Consider the following 15,435-nt stretch of genomic DNA (forward strand, 5'->3'; position numbering starts at 1 on the left):
TAGAAATATGGATTGTATATATATTATATGCTGGATAATATTATATAAATATATATAGTGCTGTATAATAAACACTACAAAACACCTATAAATGTGTTTGTATACACAAGAAAAATATCTGAAAGGATACATGCCAACTTGTTAACAGAAGGAATTCCTGGGGAGTAGAAAGGTAGGAAAAGGGAAAGAAGATTCTTATGTGGCATTTTATTATAGAATCTCATCACAGATATATTTATTTACACTTATACAAAATCTGTGATGTGAACAGGAAAGAGGATGAGAGAATGAATATCAATAAATGAGAACAAATTAAAACATTTCAGGCAATTTTGCCTGCTAGTCCCAGGCCATGATCCCAGAAAAGTATAAGATGGGAAAAGTCAGTGGGCTGGTTCTTCTGCTTGTCTCAGTACCCATGAGCCTCTCTGGGTTTGAGCATTTCTCCACACTGAATACGGATTCTGTGTTTAACAATATGGCTTTTTGTCTGTTTGTACAAAACCTAAACACAAGAATCTAGTTTACTTAGTGCTTAGTCAAAGAAACGGTGATCTGTTTCAACATTGGAGGAAAATCATTAGTGTTGTATTTGCTGAAAGAAAGTGTATAGGCCTCCAGCACAATATACTCCTTTGCAAGGTAAGTTTAAACACAATTTTTATGTTATAGGCCGACAATAGCAACTAACCTTCTCCTGAGATACAACCCCATTGCTGTACAGTATATTTCTCTGCAACAATCATGTGTTATTTTTGTGATATTAAAAATAAAAAAATTGTTAATTTGTTATATCTCTAGTCTACATTTCAAAATAAAAACCTAGATATACATACCTGTTTGCCGGTGAAACCCTGGCAAATAATCTTTGTATTTTTATCAACATACAGATGTTTCCGAGAAGCTGTATAGGAACAATGCCGAATTCCATTCTGTGCCACTAAGACGTAAAAAACCAAAAAAAAAAAAAAAAAAGACACGTTATAATTTTTCTAAACTTTTGAACAATAATTCAACTTGATCACACACACACACAATCCTCTAATGCACGAGCTATCCTGTGATCACAGCAAACCTAAATGTCACCTTTTAAATAAGACACAGTGACCACAGTAAGAAGTTAGAAAAACAAACAAAAAAGACATCGTTCCATTCTCCAGGATCCCCTCTTTATCAAGAACCATGATCTTGTAGTTTTTTTCTGAACTGAGGAAAAAAAAAATTAATGTTTATCATTTTTATTTCCTAGAAAAAAACTGGGGCTCAAAGATAAATAGTTAAAATTAAATCCAGGGACTGAAAACGAAGTGTCACCCCTTTTAATACTGTTTACTAAAGAGCCACATGTTTCCCCATTTGACCCAAATTTTTGAAGTCTAATACCTTTAAATAGGTAAGCTAAGAGGCAAACTTTGTCAGGAATACAAGTAAAAATTGCTCAGCAACTTATTCTCTAGTAGGAACAACATATTAAATGTTAAGTCATAGGATAAAACTTACCTAAAATACAATAAAAAATCACTTAATCTCTTCTGATATGAACTCATGTATAAAAGAAACAGGGAAAATAAAATAAATAGGCAAGTAGACAAGAGAGGAAAAAGCTTGTTTTAAAAAACAAACCTAGGTTATTGAAGCAACCTACCTAAAAGGGAAATTAATTGAGAAATCTAAGTAGTTACTACAACCAGCTCCCCATGTTTCAAAAAACAGGAGGAGGAACATAGATGACTTAAAATTGTGGGCTACCTTCTAAATGTCCATTAATACTACCAACCTGACTTCTCTGTGGCCCATCCCTGGCCCTTTCAAAGTAGCCAGGCCTTCTGCCTATCATTGTGGTAGTCCACGAAGCCAGCCCAAGGAAAGAACATAAGGAGTAATCTCTATTGAACAACAAAAAAAGAACACCTGTCACATATTTGCCCAGAGTCCACTCCATGCTTTCTGCCTTAAATCACTGCCTCATGCCCACCTAAGTCCTGACCTCACATTCCATAACTGAAAGAGCAACAACATCTGCTTCTGGCGGAAGTATCTGGAACCCATTACACCTCCAGGGAAGAGACAGGCCCAGATTTAGCCCTTACCACCTGGATAATATTTGGTACACACAAAGAACCGCTATGTAACAGACAGCTTTCTCAGACGAGACTGTGATCAACAAGGGGCCATGGGCTTTGCAGGTCAAGTTCTGGCACAGCAGTCACAGCTAAGCATCTGACTCTAGGCCAGTGGACACAGCAGGGATTTATGGCCTGAGACCCTGTCCCTACTGAGCTGTGCAGCACAGCCCACCCTCGCCAGTGCTGCACTCCAGACCCATCCTTGCCCTTGGCTCCCACTTCTCCCAGCTGAACACCTATAACCATGATATTTGTGTAGAAGCTATACCCTTTCCTACCCTGCTACAATTCCTGACTAGTGGAAGAACCGTCTTTACCAGTCCCTCCCATTGAATCTTCAACAAAGGCTCATATCATTTCATGTATCATATCATATCATTATCTTATCATATGTTTTCAGACCAGAAGGTAGAAAATTTGATTGTAAGATCAGATGTTGTGATCAGGATATCTGGAGTCCCTACTTGTTCATATAAAATACTTTTTCTGGGTAAAGTTTGGTTCTGCACAAGTACTCTTATACTCACTAACTTAACAGATCAGACAATTCACTTCTCCTTCGAAAGGAGCAGAAGTCACCCTGAGAAAAGACAGGTCTGTCTGTGTCCCTAAAGCACAGCTCCAATAACAGACCAACGAAGATCTCTACTTTCTCCTAGTAACTCCAGATCTCCTGGATCAATTCTATGGAGCACAAGATTTTACAACATCAGATCTTTGGTGCTCATAAAAAGTGTATCAGAAGTGTGATAAACAGCAGCTCACCTCCCAATCCCCTGGCCTTTTAGTATTAGTCTGTGCAATGCCCCTAAGAGCCTATAGCATCTAATGAAGTAAATCTTGGGAAACCTCTAATGCATAGGTGTAGATGTGTGTGCACTCATGCATGTGTGATCTCCCCATCTACACACCAGGCCTAGGCTCACACAGACCCACTTCTAGATAAGCTGGAACTAATAGACTATTATCATCTTACAGGCAAATCCAAGAAATGTATTCAATGGCAAGAAAGTGAAATTCCTGATCACATTCCATCCTGACAAGAAACCTGTATGATGCCAGGCAAGGTTATCATCTGTACTGAAATGTGAGTTCGTTCATTGATTCAATCAACATTTGGGGAGCACCTATACCAAGCCATAATGTCAGGTGTCAAGGATAAAGTGACGAATGACAGTGTCTCAGCCCTCAAATAACTCACAATCTATATGAACTGATATAAAAGTCGGCCATAACTGCTTAGTGTGTAAAGTACTATAATAACAACAAAAAAAAGCCTTGGGAATTTGGGGTAAACTCCCCACACCTATTCAAGGTAGAGAAGTCTATGTATGTGTGAGAGGTGGAGTTAAGGAATGAATCCCTCATTGGGATTACCTCCAAATTGAAACCTAGGTTATCAGCAGTTCACTACTAAAACTCCCAATAACTTGATCTCCAAGCTCCTAAAGAAAGGAAAGAGGTTCATGTGGTTCCTGGTCCACTGTTATGACCTCTCCACAACTAAAAACTCCCTTCACCTCTGCCCCAGCCCTGGCCCATGCTACCTAACTTGAGCCCCTATCATCTAAACTGATAGCTGCACCTGCACAGTAGGAATTAACTTGTCACAGGAGATCCAGACAAGGAATCATGGACCATCATATGCTTCCTTTTCTAGAATACTGCTGTAATATGTTAGGCCAGCCAAGTGAGAAATGTTGGCAATCAGAGCAGACTCTAAAACCCAGCGGAAAACCGTGAGTAGCCCAGCAAGCCATGAGGGTATACCATAATCACCACAAACGCCTTTTGAATCCCAGAAACTCCACCTATACCAGAAGATGAATCCACTCTACCCCAGGCCCTTTATATCAAGCATGCTCCCCAACCCGTCATGGCTGTAAGGAGGACCTGAAGGTGAGCTATATGATGTAATACTCCTCACCTTAATTTCTGCCTCCTCAACAGCTTGAGGTAACACACTCCAGAGAGAACCAATTCTCAGTCTCCTGCCACTCCATGCTACCATGACACACCTAACAACTGGTGGATATATTTGAGGCAATACTATTATCAAATCAATGACAAGTCTTACTATTGTTGACATCATAGAATGAAGGAAATTCTTTGTTGCTGTATTTGCATTCAAATGGAAATAACGCAAAATATGCTTTTCCGAGTAAAACTCACCAAATGTTAAATCACTGTCATTCTCCTCATTCTTCCCCACCTTAACTAATTTAAGGCCCAGAATTCCAGGCTTGAGATTCCCCACAAAAGCAGACTCCCCACACCCCCACCTTCCCTCCTAGAATCCTTCCACCATTCTCCTTAATTTGGGCTGGTAAAGAGTGCAAACCACTAGCTGCTATAAATATTAAAATCAAACTGACTCTACACTTTCTTTCCCTAATGAATTTCTTCACCCAAATTATCAAGCAAATACCTTAAGTAATTAAAAATAGCCTACTCTGCTTCTGCTGGAGAATGCAAAGTAGTTCACAGTGCAAATCTTCCACTGTCCACTGCTTAACCCAACTTAATCATATTTTGGTTTTAAATACAATCCTGACCTCTGTGACAAAGCCATCAAATTACTAGAGTAAGTGACTTCCTAAAGTGAAATTTAGAACACAAGGCATACATTGGTAGCCAAACCATCTTGCAAATATCTCTTACCTTTCAATTAAAGATTTAATGTCCTCAACTTCCTGAGAATTTCACTTACGTTAATCCATATAAATTAACATTTAAATAAAACACTACAGCCAAGAATTCCTATATCTTCACATGATATATATGATTTATGAATATAATGGGGGACTTTAAAAGGGATCTGAGATTAAGAATAGAAGCTATGAACACTTTCATGTGCTATACAATAAACACCATCACACAGTACACTACTGAGTGCACATATATCCTTACTCTCTTTATCACATTATTTCTAAGTGAAATTATCTAAGCTTAAATTTATTTCAAGATTATTTCAAGTACCATCTAAATACTTTTCGCACTGCTAACTGTAAACTCCATGAGTGTCAGGACCATGTCTTATTCATCTCATCTCCTATGGTATATGGTCAGTTACTTACACACAATAGGTGCATGGGAAGCATTTCACTTAATTACAGGACAAGAAAAAGGGTCTCCAAAAGAAACACTTACACCAAACTAAACATCATAAGGTTCATCTCTTTTTCAGTGAGTTGGAAAAAGTCAATCTTGAACTCCCACGTATCAGGAAAGAGGGAAAAGAACCCTCTATCTTTTTTGTACATATAAAGACAATAGGTTTCTCTAAAATTCATATAGAGACTGCATGGAAGTTCAGCCCTAAAATGCTGCTGGCAGTCCCCAAAGCTACATTAATCTAGTAAAAATGCCATGCTAACATTTTTTTTAATAAATGAAACCCAAAAGCAGTAATACAAATTGAATATTTCCCTACATGAAAAAAGAAAACATTCAGACTGAGTAAAACACACCATAGGCAGAGTTAAAGGCAATGACAGACCAGGGGAGTGTTTTCATAACATTTAACAGACAAGGAATTAACCTGGGCAACAGGAAGAGCCAGCAAAAAGTGGAGCTCAAAGCCTAAGAGAAAAACTGATAAAGGCCATGAACAAGAAACACAATGGATGACAAACTACAAATCAATATATGATGAGATGCCTAGCTTTACTAATAAGAAGGAAATAAGTATTATTATTATTATTATTATTTGAGATGGAGTTTTACTCTGTAGCCCAGGCTGGAGCGCAGTGGTGCGATCTCAATTCACTGCAACCTCCACCTCTCGGGTTCAAGGGATTCTCCTGCCTCAGCCTCCTGAGTATCTGGGACTACAGGCCCACACCACCACACCCAGCTAATTTTTCTGTACTTTTAGTAGAGACAGGGTTTCACCATGTTGGCCAGGCTGGTCTCAAACTCCTGACCTCAAGTGGTCTGCCTGCCTCAGCCTCCCAAAGTGCTGGGATTACAGGTATGCACCACCATACCCAGCTGAAAATAAGTATTTTAAATTAAATATTAGAGCAGGAAAGGTGAGATTGGCCAACAGGAATAGTTTCTGATGGCAAATGCTATAGTTGTCACATCCTAGGCCACCTTCTTATCTTCAGATTCTTAGAAATTGTCCAGCTTAACCTTGGGACTGCATCCCAGGAGCAGCTGAGAACATCATCACAGGAATCAGACAGGCCTGGTCTTGAGTTTATGCTCTGCCTTTCAGCAGCCATGTAACCCAGAGCATATCTTTTGATCTCCCTTAGCCTTAGTCTTCCCATCTAGAAGTGGGATAACAGCTGCCCCTAGGAGGCTGTGATGTTAATATGAAATTACTCCTTAAATTGGCACCAGGTAGCACAGTGTCTGGTACACTTTCAAAACTGGGTTTATAACCCTACATGAACACAAAGGCAAATCTTTCCCTAAAAAGAGAGAAAAAATAGTTCATATTTTAAAATCAAATAAGTCTAGCCAGAAATGTTTTCTACATGTCCTTGTGCACATCTTACATGTTTATTTATAAAAATACTAATCCATGTCTACATATAATGTGCAGTATGCACAAATATACTTCTAAGTTTTTAACATATAATACATTTGTAAAGGTGCAGCCCTCACTGTAAAACAGGGACAATAATAGTATATACTTCATAGGCTGATGTGAAAATTAAATGAGTTAGTAATATATAAAGCATTTAAAACAGTGCCTAGGATAGAGCAAGTGTTATATCCCTAAGAGCTATTTTATTACCATTATTATTACCGATGCAGAATGAGTAGACCAAACTGCTTTGAGATGTTCACTGTGACAGGCTATCTGTCAGGTGCTAGGGATTCACGGGTGAACAAGACAGGCTCAGGGTCCTACCCGCGTGAAGTTTCCTGCCCTGTAAAGGAGCTAAACATTACACAAAGAAAAACAAAACTACCAACAGTACAAACTGTAATAAAGACAATGAAGGAAAGAGGCTGAGTAATCTGAGAGAGATGTGTTTTCAACGGGGGTGATAGATTTGTACCTGTCAGCCACATACTGGTCTTCTTCACCATAATAGTAACCGCATGATTTATAAGATGGCTGATGGGATGAATGATGCAATGTATGGTCAAAGAGCACCTGCCCAGCGTAGGACTCAAACCATGGGCCTTGTATGACCAGTACCATGCTCCTAACCAATAACCCGAGGCTCTATTCACGCAATACTCAATACTCCTTCAACCCACCTCTCAAACTGTGTCCCTGGTAAACATTTATTCATGCATATACTCATGAATTTAACAAATGCACACTTATTAACCATATGCATTATGCATATGTAAGACACAGGCTATTGCAGTCTACACCTACAGGACCTTATAATACAGCAGACTAGCTAGCAGCCACTTACCCCTAAACTCCAAACAACCCACTATTCAAATGTTAAATTACATATTCATTTAATATTGACTTACAAGTGAAGTTTAATAAGCTGTAAGTACCATATTTCATCAAATATAACACACCATTGATTTTTAAGACGTACTATTAATTACTGGTAAAAAAGAAAAAATGAGGCGGGCGGATCACCTGAGGTCAGGAGTTTGAGACCTGCCTGACCAACATGGAGAAACCCCATCTCTACTAAAAATACAAAATTAACAGGGCATGGTGGCACATACCTGTAATCCCAGCTACTCAGGAGGCTGAGGCAGGAGAATCGCTTGAACCCAGGAGGCAGAGGTTGCCGTGAGCTGAGACTGTGCCATTGCACTCCAGCCTGAGCAACAAGAGCAAAACTCTGTCTCAAAAAAATTACATATATATCAATAATAAGACACATCCTAACGTAAGAAATGTTATAATGTAAAAAAATGTGGGTCTATCGCGCCTGTAATCCCAGCACTTTGGGAGGCTGAGGTGGGTGGATCATGAGGTCAGGAGATTGAGATCATCCTGGCTAACACAGTGAAACCCTGTCTCCACTAAAAATACAAAAAAATTAGCCAGGCGTGGTGGCGGGTGCCTGTAGTCCCAGCCACTTAGGAGGCTGAGGCAGGAGAATGGCGTGAACCCAGGAGGCGGAGCTTGCAGTGCGCCGAGATGGCACCTCTGCACTCCAGCCTGGGGGACAGAGCGAGACTCTGTCTTAAAAAAAAAAAAAAAAAAAAAGTGGGTCTATGGCATGCCAGTCCCTTGATGACATGAAATTGTTGCCCTGCACTTAAGAGAAATTATTTTTAACATTCCCAATTACATTTCTATGGAAAAACAAATTTTATGTCAAAAATCAAATCACTTTCTCATGGCTACATTGGTACATTTGAATCAAAGCTATTTTGTATTTCTGAAATAAAGATTTGGTTGTTAGATGCAATGGCAACAGATGCTAGTATCCAAAACATCACTGTTGAGTATCTCCTTTTCCAAACTACACTTTAAATGCATCTCTGATTCTAAAAACAGGCCTACACACCTGGTAAACACAGGGAAAAGGAAGGCAACACCTTTGAGCAGAATAGTCACCTTCTCAACACATCACTGAGGCTGCCAAAAAAAATCAGAGCTTCGAAGAAAGCAGCTTAAATTATCACATGGTACATGCTGGTGGAAAGGATACTGCAGAGTCAGAAGACCTGGGTGCTAGTACCCCTTCTGATACTCACTGGGAACTTTCGGGATTTCCTCATCTGCCGTACAAAGGTTTGGGACCAGTTGGCTTTTAAGCTTTACTTTCTGGCATTAAAATACCAAAATTCTGAGGTTCAAAAATACTGGCTCTTATTCCCTATTTATTCTAAAAGATTCAAGTTACAGAAACTACTGACCAGTTTTAAAAAGACCTTGCATTACTTTATGCTTCTCTTAAAACATCATTATTTCAACTTTAAGGGTGCTTATGAAATCCTTAAACTTTCTCATGGAAGAAATCTTTCTCATTTTTCATTGTATTTTCTCTCTCCACTTCAACTGGATCCTTTTCCTTTTTCTTTTTCTTTTTTTTGAGAGTCTCACGCTGTCGCCCAGGCTGGAGTGCAGTGGCACGATCTCAGCTCACTGCAAGCTCCACCTCCTGGATTCAAGCAATTCTCCTGCCTCAGCCTCCTGAGTAGCTGGGATTACAGGTGCCTGCCACCACGCCCGGCTAATTTTTGTATTTTTAGTAGAGATGGGGTTTCGCCATCTTGGCCAGGCTGGTCTTGAACTACTGACCTTGTGATCCACCCGCCTCAGCCTCCCAAAGTGCTGGGATTACAGGCATGAGCCACCGTGCCAGGCCCCTTTTCCTTTTTTCATAAGCTGTAAAACAGGGCTCTGAAAGACAACTACCAGTGTTCACTTGAGTTTTTTGTTGTTGTTGCTGTTAACTCTAATCAATATTGCAACACTATGACCTTCAGCAAGTAACATACCATAAGTTTAAACTTAACAGAGGGAACAAAATTCCCTAACATCTGCAGCTCTATTAGCTTCACAGTCTAAATAATTTCTGGCCCCTTTAAAAAAAAAAGTTTGCAAGGTGATGTTGGAGCTGCTATTTTTCTAGTGGGAGTGAAAATGGGCTCAGAAATGTGGCATGGGAAATAGGAGTTAGAGTTTTGCGAATTTAGAGGTGTTTATACATTAAACATTGTTGTCCATAACCCCTCTTGATACAGAATATATCTTGGTTTAGATCTCAGACCCTTAACAACAAGTTAATCACATGACTTAGATAATTCAAGCCCACTCCAATAACAAAACTTAACCAGATGGTCACTCTAAAGCCAAGTGATCCTGGGAGTCTAAGAACGAACTTCCACTTCTGTGGGAAGAGGATCGAGAGTTCTGCTAAGGGTGGAGTAAGGAGCTAGATCTTTTAGACACTCTTCCTTTATTCTCTAGATTTTTCTAGACAGCAGACCTACCTGAGGCTAGGATCTTGCAGAACCTCAGACTAGCAAGACCACAGAAGCAAAAGACACAGGTGGGCAACTTCTTCCTGGGGTTTCCCACCACAGTGGTTGTGCTGCACACCTGATCTTCTACATTCTAACCCACTATCTATTCAAATTAAGCTGGTTTAAAACCATATTCAATATACTTTATTCTTGGTGCTCAAACTCTATTGCCCTGAGTGATTACTGGGTATAACGAATTCTTTTTGTCCTTCTGCCTACAACACCCTCAAGAATCTCCAGAAAGCTTTACCAAACAAACCAACTATTTCATACTTGCTAACATTATCTAGCCAGACCTTTGTCCTCAAGTGATTGGCAACTAAGTGTTAGCTACTGAGTGCACACTCATCAATGCACACTTTTAGAATGTAATCTTCTCAAGAAAGGAATTAAGTCTCATAAAATACTCAGTACATGCAGAATTAAGAACAAACCGGAAAAAGAAAACTAACTTTATTACATACGAGATACTTTATATAAATTGCTCCACTTATTCTGCAGTGAAGCCAGATCATCCTGTACATCATCATTGCTAAAACGCACATTTTGTTTCACTTTTTAAAAAACCAGGATACATGTGACAACCACTGGTGTGTCACAATTTTAATAAGCAATCGTTTTTCATTGTTAGTGGTAAACAAAATAATGGTCCACCTTACAAGTGATGGTGCTTCAGGCTCACTGAAATGTGTTAATATTTTCATGTGATTGGAAACACTGAAAAACAGATTAAGAAAAGTGTCCAGGGTTATTACACAGACTGAAAAGGGACTAGCCAGATTTCAAACCCTGATGTGGATGATTACAAAGTTTCTTTCTACTATAACCTACCTGACAAGCACAGAGACTTTGAATATAGCAAGAATTTTCCATAGTCAGCGTGTCTCAAAGACTAGCAACCTTGGGTGCTAAGTTTTCGGGAACTGATGTGTCCACAAACCGCCTGTTGGAGGCACTGCAAATAAGCTGGTTTAGGTCCCAGCCAACCATAAGCTTCTAGGAGTCTATGCGGCTATGCCGACCCACTCTGTGTAAAGAAACTATCTTTCCCCTGACGTACAATCTTGCGGAGGGGGAATTCGAAGTGTAGGACCTTTCCGTACTAGGGACAGCCTCATCCCCCAACTTCCTACTGAGACACTTCCCCTACCGCTCAACCCAGACACTTACCTTGCCCACCTCTTCACCCCCAACTCCAAATAAGGCCAGTCTAGACGCCACCCCCACCCTGTCACTTGTCACCGCTGGGCCGAAAGCAAGCTTCCAAATTTACAGGGCTTCCAGACCCGAATCCTGGCTCAGCCACCCAGTATCTCCATCTACCAGCGGCCTAAGTCATGCCCCCCACCCCACGTATCCAGCAAAGCTCCTTCCTCCGTAGGGGTCGCCGACTTGAAGCCGGAATCCCAAACCGCTCCCAAGCCCCCGCCGAGGTCCCGCCCTGAGGGCCCAGCCGCGGCCTGGGCCAGGACGCTGGGTCCGGCGAGGCCAAGAACCCACGGGCGCAAGGAAGACAGTCCTGGCCGGACTCACGGAGAAAGCTGCGCGACAGCAGACGGGCGGCTGCGAGGCCGCTGCTGCCGGAGACCATGGTAGCGATGTCAGCGGCAGCCGCAAGGGTCGCGGTCATCCGCCAATGACACTCCCAGGCCCCCGGGGACCTCACAGGGACAGAGGCCTAGGGGGAGGGTGGCCACAGCAGTCGCCTGAACAAATTTCCTTCTACAGAGGATTCTTCACGGAACAGCGGCGATGGCAGGTGAAGACAAAGAGGCATCCTGTCGGAGAGGCAGATAATAACTCGGCTCCTTCCTAGAAATGTGGGTTTGATTAACATGAATTATAACAGCAGCTGGGGGTAAACCCCCACGTGAGACTGGCCGGCGCGTGGCATTGTGGGCAATGTAGTCTGACGGCCGCGACTGGTTCGTAGGTTTTGAGTGAGGCTGCGGGAAGGGAGCGAGGGGAGAGCGGCAGTGAGACCGGGGAGACAAGGGACTTGAAGACTAGGAGGGAAGAAACAGCGAGGTGAGGTGCGAAGAGCAGTGCCAGAACTTTGTATCCCAGGCCCATCTCCTCCCCCCTTCGTTTTCCTCGTTTGCTATTAGAAAGAATAATATTTCTCACCGCGTACCTGTGCCTGGACCCGGAAGGGTTGCCTCTGGGGACGGGAATTCGAACTGGCGCTGGTGGCATGTGAAGGGAAAGACGTGATGAGAAAAACCAAAAGTTATCTTAGTGACAGTTAATTTCTTGGAATGTGGAGTTTCTAGTTAAATAATCATGCAGTTTGACTAGCAGTAAGTGTATGACTGTTTATTCCCTGGGTATCCTAAGGGCTGAAATTCGAGGTCAAATGCGACTTTGCTCCCTGTTTGGACAAACAGTTCCCTCTTCTGTAACAGCTTTAGAAGGAACCTCAGAGAGTCCCAGAGTCAAAAGGTAAACAAGAGATGAAGTAATCTGCGTCTCTGCCGAAAATCGTGCTCCCGAGATTCCTCATCAGAATTGTCAATAAAATTGCAATCCTAATTTACTTAGGTAGTCATTATAATTGGCACTGAGCTGTGGGATGGATGAGTGGGATTACCCAAGGAGATTGCCCAATACTTCCTTTATGATCCAATTATTGCCATTATCAGGTTGGACTTCACTGCAAATAAACTCCTCGATCATGGATCATGTTCTTGTGATAATTAAATTACTCAGAGTTAAATAGTATCAGTGGTTTCCAGATATATCCATTATAACAAATTGGACATTTTTATAGCAAATAAATAGAAAATCCCTTGCTATTTTATATAGCAAAATTCTTCGTGAACTGAGTTATATGTTTAGTTTCATTTAATTGATAAAATGAATGATGACAAAAAGTATAATTTCAGTACACTTTTAATGAAAATTTGTATTTCCATGAAGATGGGTATTTTTGTTTGTTTTGTACACTGAAGTATCCCCAGCACCTAGAACAATGCTTGACACAAATAACTCATTGTTGAATTGAATTGATATATATGGGAGAATAGTAGTATATAGATTATTTTTTGGATCCACAGACAATGTTTGATGAACTTCGGATATTTCAATCTCTTATAATAACTGCACCCCTGTGGCAGACCAGGTCTCATTAATACAAGCCTCCATAACAACGTTTCAGTACTGAGTAGCTAAGTTAAATATTAAAAGCCAGTGCCCTTGTACAAAGGCTGGGATGTAACAAAAGCCCACCAAGGGTTTTTGCCTAGGCCTTTCCTGGGCCTTAAAGCATGACAAATTAATGAAGGAATTCTTAACGGGACCCATTTAAGATTAAACAAGTTTTATTGGGGATCTGAAGAAACTCCCCAGGCCTCCACAAACAAGTTTATTGGAGGTCTGAGGGAACTCTCCAAACCTCTGTGATTTAGCAGGGGGCAAGATAAGGGTAATCACCCCAGCATCTAAAGCCATGTAGATTAAGTAAATTTACTGAGCCTCCAAGGAAGGTCTTCAGTACTCAGACCTTAGTTATAGATTAAAAGAAGTTAATCACTTATGTCTTTAGATAAATGCACGCTTACACGTAAACATAGCTTGGAAGGTATATAAGCTCTAGAAAACTGTAATTTTGAGTTGGTCTGGCGATAATTTCCAGGACTTTTCTATGTAACCGGTTGCAGAAATAAAAACTCTCTTCCTCCCCAGTTCATCTACATCTCATTATTGGGCCACAAAAACTAGCAGCCCAACCCTCAATTTGGTCCGGGAACACCCCTACCTCAATTCTGTAGCTCACAGATAGGGGACAACTACACTAGTCAATACCAACCACTCATCTTTGCAGACTGAGTTTGGGAATCAGACAGGTCTGGGTTCAGATTCCAACTCTGCCACTGGCTATGTGACCTCTGGGTTTCAGGTTTTATTACTGAGATGGGTATGAAACTTCCTAAGAGGGTTGTGAACATTTAATACACTTAGTATATAAAGCTACTGTCACCTTGTACCAAATATTCAATAATGGTAGTTATTATCATTAAAGAACTGTCTTTTTTACATGGCAGGATCATGTTTTAAAGGTTTTAACTGAAGTGAGTAACCAAATTAGAACAGGATATTTCTATTTGTCTCAAAACTTTGTCTAAAGCTCTAAAGCTGAAGACAACAAGCCTTACCTCCACATCCATAAGGAGGGCAGTCTAGGAGCTACTTCTCTCTGAAGTTTGATAGGAGGTGGCCAAATGTGTCTTTGAATTCTCACCCCCACATCCCAGCCGGCTCAGATAAGCAAAAGACTAGAATTCATTGTATGAGGGTGTGAAAGAAAAATAAATCTCAGGACCCCAAAGTCACCAAGCCAAGAGAAAAGTCCAGCTGGGAACTGCAACAGGCAAACCTACCTCCCATTTTATTCCTAAATAATATAGCTACAAAGATAATAAGCTACATACCTCCCTCACAATTTGCCCACAGGAAATTCCTTGTGGATAAAGGACAGGCAGAACTCAGAGTCATCCCTCTGAGGCTCACCTGAGACAGATGCATGTCTGATTGCTACCTCTGCCCTATTGTTTATGTAAAAATGCAGATTCACTGAGCCAGACTAAATTGTATATTCAATGGAAGGCTGATCAAGGACTCAAAAGAATGCAACCTTTTGTTGCTTATCTACTTCTAACCAAGAAGTCCCTGCCTTACTGGATGGACCAATGTACATCTTACAAATATTGATGTGTCATGCCCTCCTAAAATGTATAAAAGCAAGCTGTACCCCCAACCACCTTGGGCACATGTCATCCGGACTTTCTGAGTCACGGGTGCATCCTTAACCTTGGCAAAATAAATTTTCTAAATTGACTGAGACCTGTCTCAGATATTTTGGATTAACAAGGGGATTGATGCTTCTGAGTCTAGAGTTGTCAGTTTAATGTTCTTGTTTCCTTCCACTCCCAGCCAAGTTTGTGGGTGAGGGCTTCTTACCAAAACATTGGTGGTATTAAATTTCAGGATAAATCCCTACAGGACTGCAGAAATTCATGAGCCCACCTTAGTTAGCTAGATAGGTCTTGGTCAGAGAATGCTTGAGGAAACTTGAATTTGGAAGGCAGGCCTAACTATTAAGCTATGTCTGCCTCCTTCCTAGAGAATTGCAACGGCAGGAAGCTAGCTGGAGCAGTCCTCATCAGCAGGCAGGGCAATATTTGGTGTATCAAGATGTGTTAATATTCCTGTAGTAAAATGCATGCCAAGAAAGTTGAACTTCCCCCTAAGAGACATGCCATCCTCTGAGGCAAGGAACCCTAGCATAAAAGACTGCAGAAAACCCCCAGAGGGAGGAGGAAGGCAGGAAGAGTTACAAGGAGGCCAGCCAAAGAGTACCCAACTGACATCAGGATACTGTGCAGGGGAGTGG

At 41.1% G+C, this 15,435-nt stretch overlaps 1 protein-coding gene across 2 annotated transcripts in view; it reads right to left on the reverse strand.

Moving 5' to 3' along the window:
* Positions 1–11,884, reverse strand: part of SUCLG1 (succinate-CoA ligase alpha subunit) — a 36,056-nt gene extending 24,172 nt beyond the window's left edge. For both annotated transcript variants that reach the window (XM_025353747.1, XM_025353746.1), the window contains exons 1-2: positions 11,577–11,884; positions 837–940 (exon numbers count right to left, since the gene is read on the reverse strand). In XM_025353747.1, the coding sequence (XP_025209532.1) occupies positions 837–940; positions 11,577–11,673 (201 nt within the window). In that variant the 5' untranslated portion in view covers positions 11,674–11,884. The remainder of the gene's footprint in view (positions 1–836; positions 941–11,576) is intronic.
* Between the last annotated feature and the right edge of the window lie 3,551 nt (positions 11,885–15,435).

Source organism: Theropithecus gelada, chromosome 13 (assembly GCF_003255815.1).
Source record: "Theropithecus gelada isolate Dixy chromosome 13, Tgel_1.0, whole genome shotgun sequence".
In the NCBI taxonomy this organism is placed as follows: domain Eukaryota; kingdom Metazoa; phylum Chordata; class Mammalia; order Primates; family Cercopithecidae; genus Theropithecus; species Theropithecus gelada.